The 17,230-nt window shown below is 43.3% G+C and overlaps 1 protein-coding gene across 4 annotated transcripts in view; it reads left to right on the plus strand.

The window, feature by feature from the left end:
- CLUAP1 (clusterin associated protein 1) overlaps window positions 1-17,230 on the plus strand; it is a 142,747-nt gene that overhangs the window by 12,299 nt on the left and 113,218 nt on the right. For all 4 annotated transcript variants that reach the window (XM_067551104.1, XM_067551103.1, XM_067551106.1 and 1 more), the window contains exons 4-5: window positions 2,708-2,887; window positions 5,718-5,813. In XM_067551104.1, coding sequence (XP_067407205.1) covers window positions 2,708-2,887; window positions 5,718-5,813 — 276 coding nt within the window. The remainder of the gene's footprint in view (window positions 1-2,707; window positions 2,888-5,717; window positions 5,814-17,230) is intronic.

Here is a 17,230-nt window from a genome sequence, read left to right on the forward strand (position 1 = left end):
GCCTGGAGAAAAACAACGTTTTTGGCCTTACATAGCTTTGCTCTGTGTGTCTCCATTGTTCTGTCCCTTAAGCAGGTGAACGCTTCCTTCCACTCCAGTCTCCACATAGGGGTAGAAGGTTCAAATCCAACAACAAAGATGTGGATCCATTTTACAGACGGGAGGACAAATGTGTGGAGCCCATACAATGGTTTTCACCACTTGGGCAGTTGTGTAGCACAGTTCCATCCATCTTAGTGTACATGGGGGTTTTGGAGTATGCAGATCCACTAACCCAGCTGACTCCCTCGGGATGGGGAGGGTCTTAGCAGCTGCAGTAATGGTAGTGAAGCGGCACCACTGCTGCTTTGTGGCTTGGGGAAAGAGTATTCCATGTCCCCAGCCTGTGAACCTGTTTACTGGGGCTTTGTACTGAGCCCCGAATTTGGCCAAAGAAGAATATGAAAGCACATTTTAAAACCCTAACCAAGCCTCTTGTCTATTGACCCTGCTTTGTGGTGTTTTTATTTCTGCTTTTGTCTTAATTACATGTGGCTGAAATTAAACACATATGGTAAGTTCTCAGAATAAATGGAGCTGGTTTTGTAATGGTGCCAGGAAGCCATTTTTGTGCCTTTTTTAACGTAATTGATCAGGAAAAGCTGTTGATCTGGTTTGCAAATGTTTTTGTTGTGCTGGTCATGTGTTTTCCTGTCCATGTGGGCTGAGAACTTCTGTGTATACGTGTGTATGTGTGCATGAGAGAGAGAGAAAACGATTGCCAAGTGGAAATATGTGTTTTCCTTTCAGTAGACATTGATTTCCCCCTCTTGTGTTTTGAATGAACTGAAACTGGAATTCCCATCCGTAACAGAGCTCTTTATAATGTGGTGCTCTGACTTCCTTTAGGGAAAAGGTGTTAAAGGGACATTGTCAACTTAATAATCACACTTCTGTCTGAAAATTTTGTACCTGCTGTTATTATGATTAATTCCTAAGATTCCTATAACTGAAACTGAAAGGGGAAAAAAATCTAGGTTTTTTTTTTTTTTTTTTTTTTTTGCTTTTCTTACTGGTGCATTTGAGGGCACTCTGTGATCAGTGATTTTTTTGCTACTCTAATTGTTGAGCACCCAAACGTGAAGGCACCAAAAATCCTTCTGGAAACCTCGGCGTCATTTTTCAGTCATTTTCTCGGTTTCCATTGCAAAGTCAATCTGTCCGTTTCCTCTCTTGTTTTTGTGGACCTTTCACACAATAACAGGGCGAGGGAAACATTTACAAAAATAAGGACATTTGATTGCAAAGCCACAAAAATTGGCAGGGCACTCAAGCAGGTGTGGGACCTGAAACTGTTTTTGTGTTTTTTAAAAAATTGACTATATTACAAGTTGATGCTCTTCCTTTAAGAGCTGGGGCAGCGTGCAAACATTGGCTCACTACAGCGATCTATTCCCAGGAAAAATTCCCTTTTATTTCAAAGGGCATTTTACCTGAGTGAGGATTGTGCAGTCAGGCCTAGTACAAGTCTAACTAAAACTGTAGCACTTCAAAAAAAAGTTGGAAATAACATGTTAAGGTTAAAAAAAAAAAAAAAAAAAAAAATTTGAACAATCTCTTACTTGTTGCCCATTGGATTTTACTAGTGCTAGGTCCAATCTGGATATACAAATCACATAAAAGATTGGTATGTGGTTCTGCATTCCAATGTTAGGGCCTAATGGTGAAAGTGAAGTTTAATGCCTACAGATGCTTGTTAGGCTTGGATAGGAAACCTTTTTCTACCATCTAGTATTCTTAAAAGAGGTAAATTTTTGTAGCAGTCCAGCTACAAAAATAGTAAGAAAAGAATCTTAAATGATCTGGTAATTTTAGTTTGTTTACTTTTATTTCTGGGGAGGAACAAAGTTTTAGCCAATAGTGGCTTTTTGTTGGGTTCGCAAAGAGTGAATGGCAGTTTTAATTGTTGTTTTGCACCACCTCCTCTTGTTAGTGTGTCTGTAATGTCAGCTCAGAGGAGATTCCAAGAATTAAGTACATCTCCTTCTCTGTGCTACTGGAGTGCTATTTCCTGAGGCTCTGCATCCCTTCAGTTTTGGTGTTTTGAAATAAAGATCAAAGGTATATAAATCCATTATTTGAATCTTGTAGTTTATTTCCATACCTATCTGTATGAATATCTGTGCATGTGGCAGGGTAGAGAAGAAAGGAAAACAAATTTATTTAATATCAAAATAGGGAATAATATGAGAGAAACTATCAATCTGAAGAAAAAACTGTTGGAAGAGGAGACAGTTTATTAGGGTAGTTGATCTAATTACCGTAATTCACAGAGGCTGAAATTCATCTCTGCAGAAGGTCAGCACCAGGCCTATGCACTTAAGTTCCAATTAAGTTTACATGAGATCTAAGTGGTAAGTAGACTTTTTGCTGGCCTTCTGCCCAGGGGTGAATTTCACCCTGAAAGAATTAGTGCATGGTTTGAGCTTTTTCATTTACATAACTATCCAGAAAGGTGATGTCTCACAAAAGGTGTGTGTATGTCATCCTGGTTTGAAATAGCAACAACATGATTGAAAAATCCCATATTCCTGAGCTGAAAGTTTCAGTTATATATAGAAGAGCATGGCTGTATCAAAATAAGTGCTTTTAGGAAAATGCGACTAGGGAATTGACAATCTATTCTCCATAATGGACTGAAGTATTTCTTTGTGTCTTCTTCCAATAGGCTACCAAAGCTCATATAAAGCTCAACACAAAGAAGCTTTACCAAGCAGATGGCTATGCAGTGAAGGAGCTGTTAAAAATAACGTCTGTGCTTTACAATGCCATGAAAACCAAAAGAATGGAGACCGCAGAAGTGGCTGAGGAAGAAAGCAGCAAATTCAAGTTTGATCTTGGTTCAAAAGTAAGAAAAAAATCAGACTTTTTTTTTGTGTGTGTGTGTGTGTAGTCCTGGAAACCAAATCCACTTGTCCTATAAACAGAATGTAAGTACATTCTTTTCAAACTCCCCTTTCCTGTGTTTACTTGCTGTGGCACATTTGGTCCCCATATAATCCCAAGCAAAAACTTGGCTCATAACAGTATTGAAGTTTGGTACAGACGTGGTTACCTCTGTGTTGGAGCAGGACTGGAGTATTAGGGGGTGTGGCAGATCAGAGTAGAGGTGATTTGACATAACCGTGTTGGAGAAGCCTGGGGAATACTTACTGCAATAGGGGCCTGAACCAGTTCCCATTGAAGTCAGTAGGAGTCTTTCCCTTGAATTTATTGGACATAGGATCAGGATCTACAGAAGTACTTAAAATGGAAATCACTCCACAAATACCAAGGAAAAACGAAACATAGAATTCTCTGAATAAGAGAAATCCTACCAGTATATTTGTTCATTATGCAGGAATAATGCTTTTCTTGAAAAAGTGGCAATGATTATAATGTGTCAGGTGACATTATAGATTTTTCTTTCAGAAACTTCTCCCTATCTTAGAGTAAGAGCCTGATGTGAGCTTCCTGTGATAGTGTTGTAATAATTGGGCCAACAAATTTACCCTAACTTAAAAAATGAGTGAAAGTTCATAAAATGTCCTGATAACCTATAACAACAAATGGGGAAGAGAAAAGATGCGAAATAATAAGAGAATGAGCTATTCCACCTGTCATTCCTTTTTGAGGTCCCTGAAAGTAAAGACTTTTGGGGGAAAATCCAGAAGAAACTGTCTTCCAGCAATGGCTACAGGGAGCTCTACCATCATGGCTGTCACCTCCCATCTTCTGACATCCCGGGATCTACAATAACACCCTGGGCCTTCTTTGGCCTGATCCTGAGAGGTGTCCTGACCAGACTGGGCCAGAGGGAGGGATGCAGATAATGTAGTCACCTCCGCTGGCTCTGGCTGAATCCTGCGATGTGAATCTTTGTCACCTTCCCCCACTTGTGTGTCTTTTTCCTTCCCCGCTTATTTCTTTTCTTTCCTATCTCTCTCATTTTGCTTGCTGTGTAAAAAGAATCTGGCTTAGGCAGCCAAAACTGCATCTTTTGCAGCATTGTTGTGAACCTGGGACCAAAAAGGCAGATAAAAGCAATGTCTTTTTTCCAGCAGTGAGATTGCAAGTGAAAGGCAATTTTCTGTCTTTGCTGTTCTCTTCTTTCCTCTTTTGTGTGTTTGTCTTATTATATCTTTTAGAAACAGAATTGGATTTGAACTACAAGAGCTCAAGCCCCTCTCAACTTTTTCTTTTTTCCCAAAAAGGACAATCGTTATTGTCTTTAATAACATAAAAGATTGTCAAATATATAAAAACTCTCTAGCTGGAAGGAAAGGGAACAAGGGATGTTCTTAAAATGAAAGACTTACTTGATACTTTACCTTTTAAGTGCTCTAACCTCTTTTCCCTTCTTTTCTGTGTCTTTAATAAAAGGTTTAAAATATTTTTAACAGTGTTTGCCATGGTACGAGGCAGGCCGTGGTCTCTGTATACCAAACCCTGAACCTTGTTTAACACTGTTTAATGGAGGACAGTGACTGGGTCATATTTACACCTTTAATTCATCAAAATGAGTGCTATTTTGGTGCTTAGAGAAAATGGGAAACTAAAGAACACATGATTAGTATAAATTACTTGCATTGTTCTGCCAATGCAGGACATCTTCTTCCTGTCATCGGTGTGTGCAAATGATCACTTTCCAGTGGGCTTGCAACGGTTACCGAATTGCCCAGGCCAGAGGTGAAATCCTCATTTTGGGGAGTTTTGCCTTTGGCTTTGGAAGTTTTGCTATTGGCTTCAGTGCGGCCAGGATTTCACCTCAGAAGTTTATACAGATTGGACGTAATCCAGAGTTTATTAAAGTCAGTGGAAAGATTCCTGTTGATTTCAGCGGGCTTTGGATCAGGCTTTCTTAGGGGACGTCTACACTGTTGTAGTGTACACACCCTTGGATTCCCCCCCTCCCCCCCCAGCACTGTATAAATACCAGTGTAGCTGGTAAGGCATGGCTTAATCAAGCAGGGTACAGACATGCCTGAAGGATGTGGGTATCTATGCAAGTACATACCCTACACAATTCTCTGTTTACCCAAGCCACGCTTCCCCTCTACACTGCTGTTTTTAACTGAGAATTGTCCCACTGCCTCCTCCTGCTGGATCCCTTCCCCACGATAGGAAAAGACTTGGGAGCAGTGGAGAAAGGCTCTTTCAACTCCCCAGTTCTGGAGCCCTGTCCGTCGCAGGGAAAGACTCTGGCGGGAGAATGGCTCTGCTAGCTCCCAGCTGCTGGAGCCTTCTCCCTCCGCAAGAAGAAACTCTGGCAGCTGGGAAAGGGAAAAAACTCAAGCAGTGGGGAAAGGCTCTGCCAGCTCCCCACTGCTGGAGTCTTTCTTCTCCACAGGAGCCTTTCCCCTCCAGCTCCCTGCTGCTGGAGCCCTTCCCTGGGACAAGGAAGGACTTCAGCAACAGGGAGATGCTGAAGCTTTCCCCCACTGTCTCTCCCTTGCCAGAGCATTTCACTGACATGTATAGCTACACGCTGCTGTGTGGACACAGCTGGCTTTTCCGTGCAGTGTGTAACTATACATACCCTACACGTGTGTACTGTGGATGTAGCCTAAGAGAGTTTTAGCCACCGTGCTGGCCACACGCACAGTTTTAATTTGAAAAGGGACAAAACCTGTCACAACTTTTCTTTGTGATGGCAAAGAGACTTTTCTTCTATTTGATTTGTGATGCTGTTCTTTTAGATTGCTGATTTGAAGGCAGCCAGGCAGCTTGCTTCAGAAATCACATCCCGAGGAGCATCTCTGTATGATTTACTTGGCAAAGAAGTTGAGCTGAGGGTAAGTACGCTCTGCAGAAAGGGAACTTGGATTCCCCATATGCTGCAGTTGTAAAGAGAGAGACACGAGTATGAATGAGTGATTCCAGCAGCTGCACTGAATATATCAGATGTAGATTCCATGTGTGAGTGGAGTGAGGTCAGATGGGTTATCCTGCTTCTCATTCATATTATTAATTGACTCCTAATATGCCCAAGGGAATAATAATTTGCCAGTTTGTGTTCTGAGGTGAACTGAAATGCTTTACAAAGAACTGCTTGAGATCTTAAATCAATTATAGGGCATATATACACTTTGTCATGTTCCTGTGCCAGATATGGACTGGCTACAGAGCTTGCTTTTACACACCAGACGTGTTCTTCATAAGATCCTTTAATGCTCTGCCAGGTACAGCTCAGGTTCTTTTAAATAAGGTATCTTACACACTGCGCCACCTAATATTATACTGTTTAGCATTCACTTACATCTCCCCCTTAAGTTCTACATTCCTACCATTCACAGTATTTACATTATTGCACTGTCTTTGAGGTTCAGTACATATCAGTCCACTGAGTCCCTGAATTGTATGTTTCATAGATACATGACCCAAACGCATAGTAACTTGGTCATCAGGCCGTCTGTTAGTTGCAACAACTGGCTGTGTTCAGTCCAGAATCCTTGAGTCTTCTGCATCTGGCATCTGTAGAGTTTACTGTGTTGATTGTTGTCTCTGAGGAATAAATTGTAGATGTTGACAGTTTCTGTTGAACTCTCCATTGTCTGTCTCGATCACATATGATCTGGGCTCTGAATTCCTTCTTTTTACGACCGCTGGAGCTGTGCATCCCTTTTCTTCATTCAGTTTGACACGAACACAGTCACTGGATTCTACACCCACCAGTTCTTTCACTGAGTAATGTCTGTTGTAAAAGTATTCATAAGCTCTTATAGCCTTTTTATCCAATTTGGCTACTCTCTTCATGTCTGGTCAGTTTGGAGATAGGTATTTTTTTAAAGTTGCAACAGTAGAACCAAGTCATCTTCCCATCAGGAGGTGTGCTGGACTATATCCAGTAGCTGCTTTTAGTGCTGATCGGTAACTCAGAATAGCACGGAATGGATTTTCCTCCTGTAGGATTTTCTGGGCTGTACAGCTTTCTTAACCTCTCCATTTGTGAGCTGCTAGTAATATGATCACAATCATATTTTGTTCAGAATGATTTAAATTCTGCTGCAGTGAATTGTCGTCCGTTGTCCATCACTAGTTGTTCTGGAATACTGAAGTGAACAGAAGTGTACTTCCATTTCTCAATAACACTGATGTTAGGTTTTTTAAAAATAGTCCATTATGATCAGGTAATGATGTCCTTTGAATTTCCATAAATCTGCAGTTAATCTTTTCCAATGTCTGTTTGGTAGGGATGTTGTTATGAAAGGTTCTTTGTATTGTGTTGATCTCTTAGTTCTGCAGTATTCACAAGCACATACTTTATTCCTTTTGCCCTTGCCAATGTCTGGCCACCACAGTTACTGGTTGGCCCATTTATGGCATTTAGTTAATCCTTGATGTCCTTCATGGATGAGGTTTAGGATTTTTTCCCTCATTTTGTTTCAAATTATGATGCAATTGCCTTTTATCATGAGTCCATTTGACTCGCATAATTGTCCACGCACTGCAGAGTAGTCTCTTGTCACTTCCTTAGTGTCCTTGGGCCAACCGTCCCATCCCTCTCCAGTAACTTAGAACTTCCTGAAGTTACATATCTATCGCGGTTGTTTTTTGTAGTTGATGCAGTCTTTTTTCTGACACTTGTCAGTATGCATCCACAGCAGCCGCATATGCTTTAATGTCATCTTTGAGCTCATGGGTAGTTGAGTGCTATTCTGGTCTTCCTATGGAGGCATGGTTCATATCCCCGCTCCCCCACTGACACCATGACATTTTACTGTACGAGATACAGACTGGCTACAGAATTTGCTTATACACACCAGAGATGTTTGTCATAAGATCCTTTAATGCTATGCCAGGTACAGCTCAGGTTTATTTAAATAAGATATTTTACATGCAGTACCACCTAGTGGCTGAACAGTATATACAGTTTAGCATTCCATTTACACACTTTAACAGTGCAAATAGGTACATTTTGAAGAAGATCTGAATGATTAATGCCTGCAAATAACCAAGTGTATGGCTCTCCTTTGAGTGATTGTGCACAAGAGTGTAGTGCTGCAGGAGCCGTCTGGAGTAGCACTCTGCACCTGAAATCCAGGATGGAATGATGCTCTGGTACTTCAGAATTTCCCTCCCTTAACCCATCTTCTGTCTTCCTCCAAGACTCATGCTCTCCCTGAAATGTCTGTTGCTCTGTTCCCATGGTAGATGCTGTGATTGGGAGGCGTCCAAGGGACATATGTGATGGGTAGGTAGGACTGGAGAGGACTCTGCCCCCAAAATCTGAGCCACACCAGCCATGTACACAGCTGAGATTGGCATGTGAAGTCCTGCCTCTGGCTGCGTTGGTGCCAGCTTGTTGCTGAGCCATCTGGCTGCCCAGGAGCAGACTGAGCAGGGAGAGTCCCCAGAGCCTGTCAATGTGTGGCAAGGCAAGTCTGCGGGGCCCTGGCAGGTGCTGCAGGCAGAGTCCATCCCTAGTGCAGCCAGCACCCTGCGAGCCAGCCCCATCCCTCCCCAGTGCCTGCTAATGGAGCTGGGGCTGGTGCCGGGGGGGAGGGAGGGAGCAAGCATGTGAGACAGAGAGGAGAGGGGGAAGGCACTGCCACACAGCTCCCTGTGTTCCCAAATAACCCTTAGCAAGTCCCCAAATAACCCCCAGCTGGCCACTCAGCTCCCCAGTGCCTGCTTAAACCCATCCACCCCAAATAAACCCAGTCCCCCCAATACCTCTCACTGCCACAGCTTCCCACCCATCCCACCTCCCCATAAAACATCACCCGACCAAAACCCTTCCCTGCCACTGCTCACCATCCTCCTGAGCCCCATTCCGCAAAAACCCATTCCTTCCTCCTCTTCTCTCCCTCCCCTGGTCTCTCCTCCCTTCCCTGCTGCTCCACCATGCCTTAGTTCTCCCAGGGCCTTATGCTGCCCCCAACAACCAAGTCCCTCTGCCCTACAGATAAGCCCAAATACCCCCAGCTCCTGGCTGCCCCAAACTCTCTCTCCCTTCTTCAATTGCTCCAATCCCCAGTGGTTTGCCCAGGAACCCTGCACAGAAACCCTCACCCCTTGAGCCTTGCCATCAGCATCCCATGTTCACTGTGGAGCTTTATGTGGGGCTGGAGACCTTCTCCCCACTTCTCTTCCTCCCCACATTGTTGTCTTGGAGTGGTTAGATGGCTGGCTCGCTCCCATTCTGAGGGGCCTGCCACAAAAAATCTGTGAGTGGTGATAGCTAACAGGCTGGAGCAGGGAGCCGGGCCTGGTCCAGCCCCACAGGACAGGAGCTGCCGCTGTGGGATGAATGTGGGTTGGGCTCACTCTCCAATCCCCCTGCCCCCAAGGCTTCCCCTCTGCACTGGGCTAGGACAGAAACAGGAACCCTGCCCCACACACCTGAGAGCAGGACTTGACAACTTTATTTAGCCCTCCAACCCCCAAAGAATATTTTCACCAGCCACCTGTGCCAAGGAGCAAGTAGAGCGGAATGTGTAAGGCAGGTGTGCCGGGGGCGAGTGGGGGAAGAAGGCAGGGAGAGGCAGATGTTAGATGGGGAAGGGGCAGGGCTTTGACACTCTAAAATTTAGCACTACATTACTGGTTGTGTTCATGTATTCCACTTCAGCTTTGTAATGCCAGGTGCACTTGACCCAGACTTTTAGCTAGCAGTACCTGCTGGGGCAGCGCGAGTGACCTGCGTTCCCTCATACCTCCAACTGAGGGCACAAAGGGTGGGACTGCTGAGCCCTTGTGAGTTCCTCTCACCTCTCGTTGGAATTGGAGCTCCCTAAGACATAGGGAGCTTGTGATTCTTTAAAAAAATTTTTGTAGCTAATCTGCACCCTTTGGGTATGTAAATAGTTGTTAGTGTTAGTTTAGGACTTAGTGTAAATAGATAAAGTAGGTTTATGGTGTTTCCTTTGTTTTTGGACAGGATGTAGAAACATAGGCCTGGAAGGGATGTGAAGGGGTCATCTAGTTCATCCCCCATGCTGAGGCAGGATTCAGTAAACCTAGATCATCCCTGACTGGTGTTTGTCTAACCTTTTCTTTAAAATCTGCAATGATGGGGATTCCAGAACCTTCCTAGTAATCTGTTCCAATGCTTAACTACCCTAGAGTTAGAAAGGTTTTCCTCGTAGCTAACCTGAATCTCCCTTGCTGCAAACTAAGCCAATTAATTCTTGTCCTACCCTTGATTGATGTGGAGAACAATTGATCACAGTCCTCTTTATCACATCCCTTAACATGTTTGAAGACTTATCAGATCCATCCCTCAGTTTTCTCTTCTCAAGACTAAATGTGCCCTGTTCTTTCACCCTGTCCTCCTAGGTCATGTTTTCCAAACCTCGTATCATTTTTGTTGCTCTCCTCTGGACTCTCTCCAATTTGTTCACCTCTTTCTTAAAGAGTGGTGCCCAGAACTGGACACAGTACTGCAGAGGAGGCTGCAGCAATGCTGAACAGAGTGGGATGGTGACCTACAGTGTCTTACACATGATATTCCTGTTAATACACCCCAGAATGAGATGAGCCTTTTTCGCTGCACTATCACATTCAGTTTATGATCCACTATATGTATTTGTGCATTTGATTTTTTTTTCCTTTCTATGTGTGGCACTTTGTGTTTTTATTGAATTTATTGAATTTCATCTTTTTCATTTTCCTTTGTGTTTGTTCCTGGGGTTATGTCCCAGTTCTGAATCATTTTGCAGAAGTTTCCAGAATATAACCCCTATACTTTTTGTCAGGCTGTTATGCCCATTAATGATGGGTGCACTCGTTGCCTCATTTGGCTTGGTTAAGGCATGTAATGGACAAGTGCAGCACCTGCAAGTCCTTTACTAGGAGGATACAATAATCCCATGAGGCATGCCTGAGGGAATTCCTCATGGAGAAATCCATGCATCCTGCCTTAGATCCAGGCCATTCTGGGACTGAGCAAGCTGAATATTTTTCCTGCAGAAGTGCCCTGGCTGCTGCTTCTACCGCTTCTGTCTCTAACAAAGGGAAAAGAGCCCTGAAGACTCAGAGAGAAGAGTCATTGTTCTCCTTCCCCAGGGCCTTCCTCCAATGTCACCAACATTTCTAGCTCCCTGGAAGAAAAAACTGTGTTGAAACCCAAGAAGGGCTCCTCAACATCTCCCGGGGACTCCAGCCATGCCCACTGGATTTTGGTTGATAAGGGCTCTCCTAAACCTCCAGTACCAAGGTAAGAGTGAGAGCCCCCGAGCATGGCTCCCTGGTGCCAACTGAACTGCAGCACTCAATTCCAGCACCGTTGAATCCAGCCTGGACCTTGTTGGTACTGTTGAGGCTGGTACCATCCATACCATCTGTAACTCTGATGTCAATGGCCCCGTGTGGTACCAGTGATGATTGGCATGTGTGGTATCAATGATGATGGCACTCCTGATAATGTTGTCGACTCCTCGGGCTTCCATGGCAGCCAGGGACCTATTTTGCCTGTCAGTACCGGACTCTCCCCTCCTGCAACAGGGTCTTCCCTCAGTGCCGACCTCTTGCCGACCTTCGTGCTGGCCTCCACTGGTTTTTGCCATCGCCTACTCCTGGATGACACTCTTCAGTGGAATCCATGCCATCATCCAGACAGGTCTGCAACAAAAGACCTTTCTCCTTGGGTTTCCCTAGCATCTTATGCTTATCCCTCTTGGCCCTATGGGCATCATGGGGTTTTCCTCAAACTATCGGCTTAGTTTCAGCCTCCTACTCTAGGCCCAAGTTTCTGACTCCATCATTGTCCAGAAAGGACACTGTACCATCTCCAGCTGACAAGCTTGGCACCAACATGGATCCTTCAGATGAGGACCTAGAGGAGGAAGGGCAGCAGATACCCAATCACATATCATTTTCCTCAGCTGAAGAGGCAGTAATGCCTGAATCATTCTCTGACTAAGGTTGTGTGGTACCAGTCAGAGGTCTTGGTAGCCTAGAAAGTGTCAGGGAAGAATTGCTGAAAGAAGTAACAAAATAGCATTTCATTGGAGGATAAAAATATTTGCAGGAGCTGCAGTGAAGCTACACAAGTTTCTACCCATTTTTCAAAGTGTCTTGAATTCCCATGTAAACGTGATGCAAAACAGCAATCATCTGTATCCTCAAAATGTTAATAAAATAAAACAAAATCTTCATACACCTCATTTCCCCACAATATATTTGTCTAATCCCTTGGCTATGGAAACAGATTTCACAAGGCAACTGGCTAATGCATTGGTGACTGGCTTCAAAGGCTGCTTTGTTCTGCGCACTCCCATCTCCACTTACTTACAACTCAGACAGCTAAAAAGTCAAGTGTGTGTCAATTTTGGGGAGAGTTTTAAGAGCACGTGGCATTTGCTTTGAAATAGGACATAATTTAATGGTTTAGGCCAAATCACAGCTTTTAGGGGTCCATTTGACTTCAGGGTTGGATCCTTAGGAAGGGACATGTCCAAGAGCAGAGTGACGAATGTGTGAAGTGAAAATCAGGGATGAATGAGTGTTCCAGTGCAACCACTTCTCATTGGGCCCATAAAGAGCTCTCTTCATTGGAAGCCTCTTTAAAAGTGCAATTTCCAGAAGGGTGGGAATTATTATATCCTGTAGAGACCATATGTTCCTGATGGCATAATGACTCATTGCTGTAGATGGGACTAGCCAATCTTATATAAATGCAGGGTTTATGCTGTGCACGGATATCTAATAGATTGAACTTGTTGTCCTTAAGAAATCCTGACAGATGAAAAATAACCTGTGCCTCATGAGGGATGAGTTTACATCCTAAAGGCATGATGCTTAACAGTGACAGCCCAATGAAAACTTCCCGATAGCACTAGCAAAGCTCTCGCGTGTTCTGTTACTAATGATCTGGACCGGTTCTGATTTTCTGAGGGATCCATCTAAACTAAGGAGTGCTGCTTCAATCTAAAGTGTGCTACATAAGCACAGGGCTAGTTTTAGACTCTTTGACATTGAATATAGCGAAGCAAATATTTTTCAAATTAAAAGCTGACCTCTGTTGATACAAACCGACTTAGCCAACTTTACACTGGATTTCCTTGTGTTTGTCATTATTTCTCTTGCCATAATTATACACATAGATTGTTCAATGTATTTTGTACTTCAAACTGTGTGGTATTTTTTGCTTTCTTTTATAAAGGCTGTGACAATGATTTTTTTTTTTAAAGGCTGCTTTGTTGGAGCATTAAAATTACATTTGAAGGAGTTAAAAACAAAATGCAGCTTTTGTCACTTCCATCAGAGCTGCAGAAGGCCTGGGATACATCCAAGGAATGCATACAGAGCTCCAGAGCATTTTGACTTTCTGACTACTGTATGTCCTGATGTCCCTTCATTTGAATGGTCAGCGCCATTATAATTCCTGTGGGATAAAAGCAGCACCACAGCAGCTGATTTTTAATTGGAGTCCCTTATCTTTTAAAGAGAATATATTTTGTTACTTAAAGAATAGCTAGAATTACAGTAAGGCTTGAAAAATTTACTTGCCACTAGTGCTTGGGGAGCTTTTCCTGGTGAATGAGACAGTTGACACTATTAATTTTTGCAGTATTTAAGCTGCCGTTTTACAAAAAAACCTTTTTAACCCGTACAACTGCAAAGATGACCTTCCAAGTTGAACCACATGGAAGTGGTGCCTTCCTGGGTCTGCACACAGACAATTCTGCTGCTGCTGCTTATACCATGAAATTAACAAAATACTGGTCAATTTTATTTACAGCTGTTTATAACCCTGTAGGTATAACTGAAACTGTCAAGATTCATGTCCATTTCACTCTTGTGTTGCTGTTTGGGAAAGCTCTGAGCAGCAGCATAGAAAGTTATTGGAGTTATTCTTGAGGGAAAACTTAAAAAAACCCAGGCTGAGGAGAGATTGAGTAGTCGAGACCCTCATCCTACCTTTACAGTAGCCATGAGACAAAAACTTAATTCTCTATTCCAGGAAACTAGGTTTGAGGCTTCAAATTTAGCAGACACTTGCCTCAGTTTATCTGTCTGTAAAATAGGTACTTCCCAACCTTTTAGGCATGTTGGAAAACTTAGATAATAACCTGTAAAACACTTTATGGTTCTCTGATGAAAATTGCAATAAAATTGGAAAGTGTTATAGCTAAGGTCTAGTCGATGGGGCGCTGGACTGGGACACAGGAGACCTGGGTTCTGTTTCTGGCTCTGTCATTAACCTGCTGTGTGATGGCCGGCAAGTCTGCACCTCTCTATGTCTCTTTCTTCCCATCTACTCTTTGTCTTGTCTATTTAGATTGTAAGCTCTTTGGGACCTGACCTGTCTCTTAATAGGTGTCTATATAGCACCTAGCACAATGAGGCCCCTGATTTCGGTTGGAGCCTCTAGGTGCTGTTGTAATAAAAATAACTAATAATAACATGAATAGAAGGTGAATATGGTGTCAGGTGATCCTTTCAGTGGAGGCAGGTGAGTTAGAGTAGTTGATCCTTCTAGATTTTCTTAATCAGATTTGTAGGTGCACCCGAATCTATTTTTCATTTATGACCTAAAAAGGATTTGAAAATAGGTCTACACACTAAAGAGACTTAGGGCCAAAATCTGCTGTCTGTTCCAGTGATCTAAATCCAAAGTATCTCCATGGAAATCAGTGGAGTTAGTCCTCTGGAGTTATGCTGGTGTGGAAGGCAGTGTGGCGCTGCGCTGGCCCGACTCATAATATCCGCCCAGCTCCTTAGTGCACAGTGCCTGCTTCCCTCTCTGTGCTTGGTTCCCTTCGTGGGTATGGAGTCATGGACCCACATTTTCCCTGCTTCTCCCCACTCCCTTTCAGGTGGATGGAGGTTAAGGACTTCATGGGCACATGGAGAGAGAGGGGGAGCACAGGGTCTGTAAACGTATCTGGGCCTTGTGTGAAGGCATAGTGAGGAAGGCCTCTTGCCTCGCTCCTGTGATAAGCATAGCCCTTCCAGTTAGTAAACATGTATATTATGGTAGTGCCGAAAGCCCCAGCTGGGATTGGGGCCCCGTTGTGCTAGGCATTATGCAAACAGGTCACTTCACATCTGTATTAGTTTAATACAAGAGCTTTTCAACAACATGCTGGAAAACTACAAGGAGATTTCTACATAGAACTGAATGTAAATGTCCTCCTCTCTGCTGCTGAATTACAGTGTGAGGGCCAAATCCTTGCTTAAGGGCAAACTCTGATTCCCTCCCTTATGTGTATGTCCAAAACCTGAAAGGCAACGAAACCATCACAGTTCTGCTGCACTGGGCAGCGGAGGCGGGCTGGGGAGTGGTCGTGCCAGGTGATTCTGTATCCCCTATGTGGGGTGGAGTGTTATTCCTTTGCCTCTCTGCCAGTGCAATTGGGTGTTCTTTGGAGGCAAGCCAGGGAAAAGCAGAGATGTCGCTAACGGTCCGTAAACTTTGTCAATCCATTTGGCCAGAAACTATGTATAAAGGGTCAATAGCAGGGTGCAATCCCTAGTGCAGCCAAGGAGATGATTGCAGGGGCCACGTGGTTGCCCCACACTCTGGTTTGTGGGGGGAAGGATTCTCCTCTCCTTCAGTCCTCTTGTTAGTTCCTTTGACAAAGTCCATTAACTCTGGCTTTGTTAGGAAATGAGAATTTGACCTATAGACACAAAGTAAATTGCCATAAATCTAAGATTATTATCTTTAAATGTGAAGAATATTGATTTCCATTGTTCGTTGTCTTTTTGTATTATACAACTAAAGAATGCATGAGATAAATTACATTGCATAGGTTTAGTAATAGGGCAATAGCAAGGTGTCCTGGTTTATTTGCTCATTAAATTTTGTGTTCTAAAACCAATTGTACATACAAAAGTGCACTGGCAAGTATTTTACCATTTGCATAGTGCATTTCAAAACATATTAGCCATCCGTAGCCTGTTCCTCTTTTCCAGGACATGCATAGTGAAGATGCTTGCTGAACTGTCCCAAGAGAAAATGGTATGCCTGTTCACTGGTTCATCCTAAAATAATTTTCCTTTTAAAATTTAAGCCCTGATCTGCACTTACCTGGAGATTCGGTGGCAGTCAATGGGAGTTATGCAAGCTACACAGAGTAGCTTGCATAACTCCCGTCGACTGCTGTGCTTCCCTTCTGCGTGCCATCTTCACTGCACTGTGCCGATGGGAACACAGTTTCCGTCAGCGCAGCGCTACACCACTTGAGGGGGTGGTTTACAAGCGTCGAGTTCCTGATCGATTGAGCGGGTCTAAACTGACTGCTCAATAGATCCAGAAAGATCGATCTAACAGCGGCAACTTTGCCGCCGTCAGTATAGACCTACCCTAATTTACCTTTGCTCTTGAGCACCAGCAAATGCAGTACAAGCATGCATGACTGGTAGTAGACTCTGTGCCAATGGAGCATTCACTTGTGCTGTGCAGTACTGGGAAAAGGCAACACTAGTTGCATAGGCTCTTCTGCTAGGACCTTGTCAATGGCGGTGCTAGCTAACCGTCAAATAGATATGAACCCTGGGCCAATGTTAAGTAGGGGAGTGGATTCAGCACTAACAGGGAAACAAACTTAAGAACTAGCTTTGGAGAGAGGATAATTGAAGTAAAAATTGAATTGCCTTTGCCTAGATGCTGGTAGTACGTGGCTGCATGTGTTTGGAGTGATTTGTAGATGAGCTCAGTGTGAATTATGGGTTTCCTATGAAAATGAAATGTGTGATAGATAAGTAATTTTTTGTTGCAATATGCATTTAAGCATTCCCTATTACAGTTTGTTCTTCAGATTACATTCTGGTTGGTTTTAGATCATACAGCAGTATGTGGTCTAACTTTCGAACTAGGCGTGGATGTCAGAATTCATGGGTTCTGTCTCACTGTGTGTGCTTGGCCAATTCACCTACATGCTCTGTGCCTCAGTTTACCCACATGCAAAACAAATATAATAATACTGATCTGTGTTAGGCTTAAAGGATAAATATTGGCAAAACACTTTTGAGATACTCAGATGACATGCTATTGGTGTGCAAAGTATTATTATTTATACTCATCTTTGTTATTTTCTTTTTGCTGCTTTTGGGACATTTAAAAAATTATTTTAGTACAACTATAGTGCCTTGATTTATAGAGCACCTTCAGCCAGATTTGTATGAGTAACCACACAGCTTGATAGACGACGAAACTTCCCAGTACAGGATTAAACCTCTCAAGATCTCAATCAAGCAAAATACAGCCATGTAAAGTTAACGATCAGACATGCCACCTTCCGTGTGTATTTAGTCTCTG

Source organism: Emydura macquarii, unplaced genomic scaffold, assembly GCF_026122565.2.
Source record: "Emydura macquarii macquarii isolate MOO-44397 ecotype Brisbane River unplaced genomic scaffold, CSIRO-AGI_Emac_v2 contig_1348, whole genome shotgun sequence".
Taxonomy (NCBI): domain Eukaryota; kingdom Metazoa; phylum Chordata; order Testudines; family Chelidae; genus Emydura; species Emydura macquarii.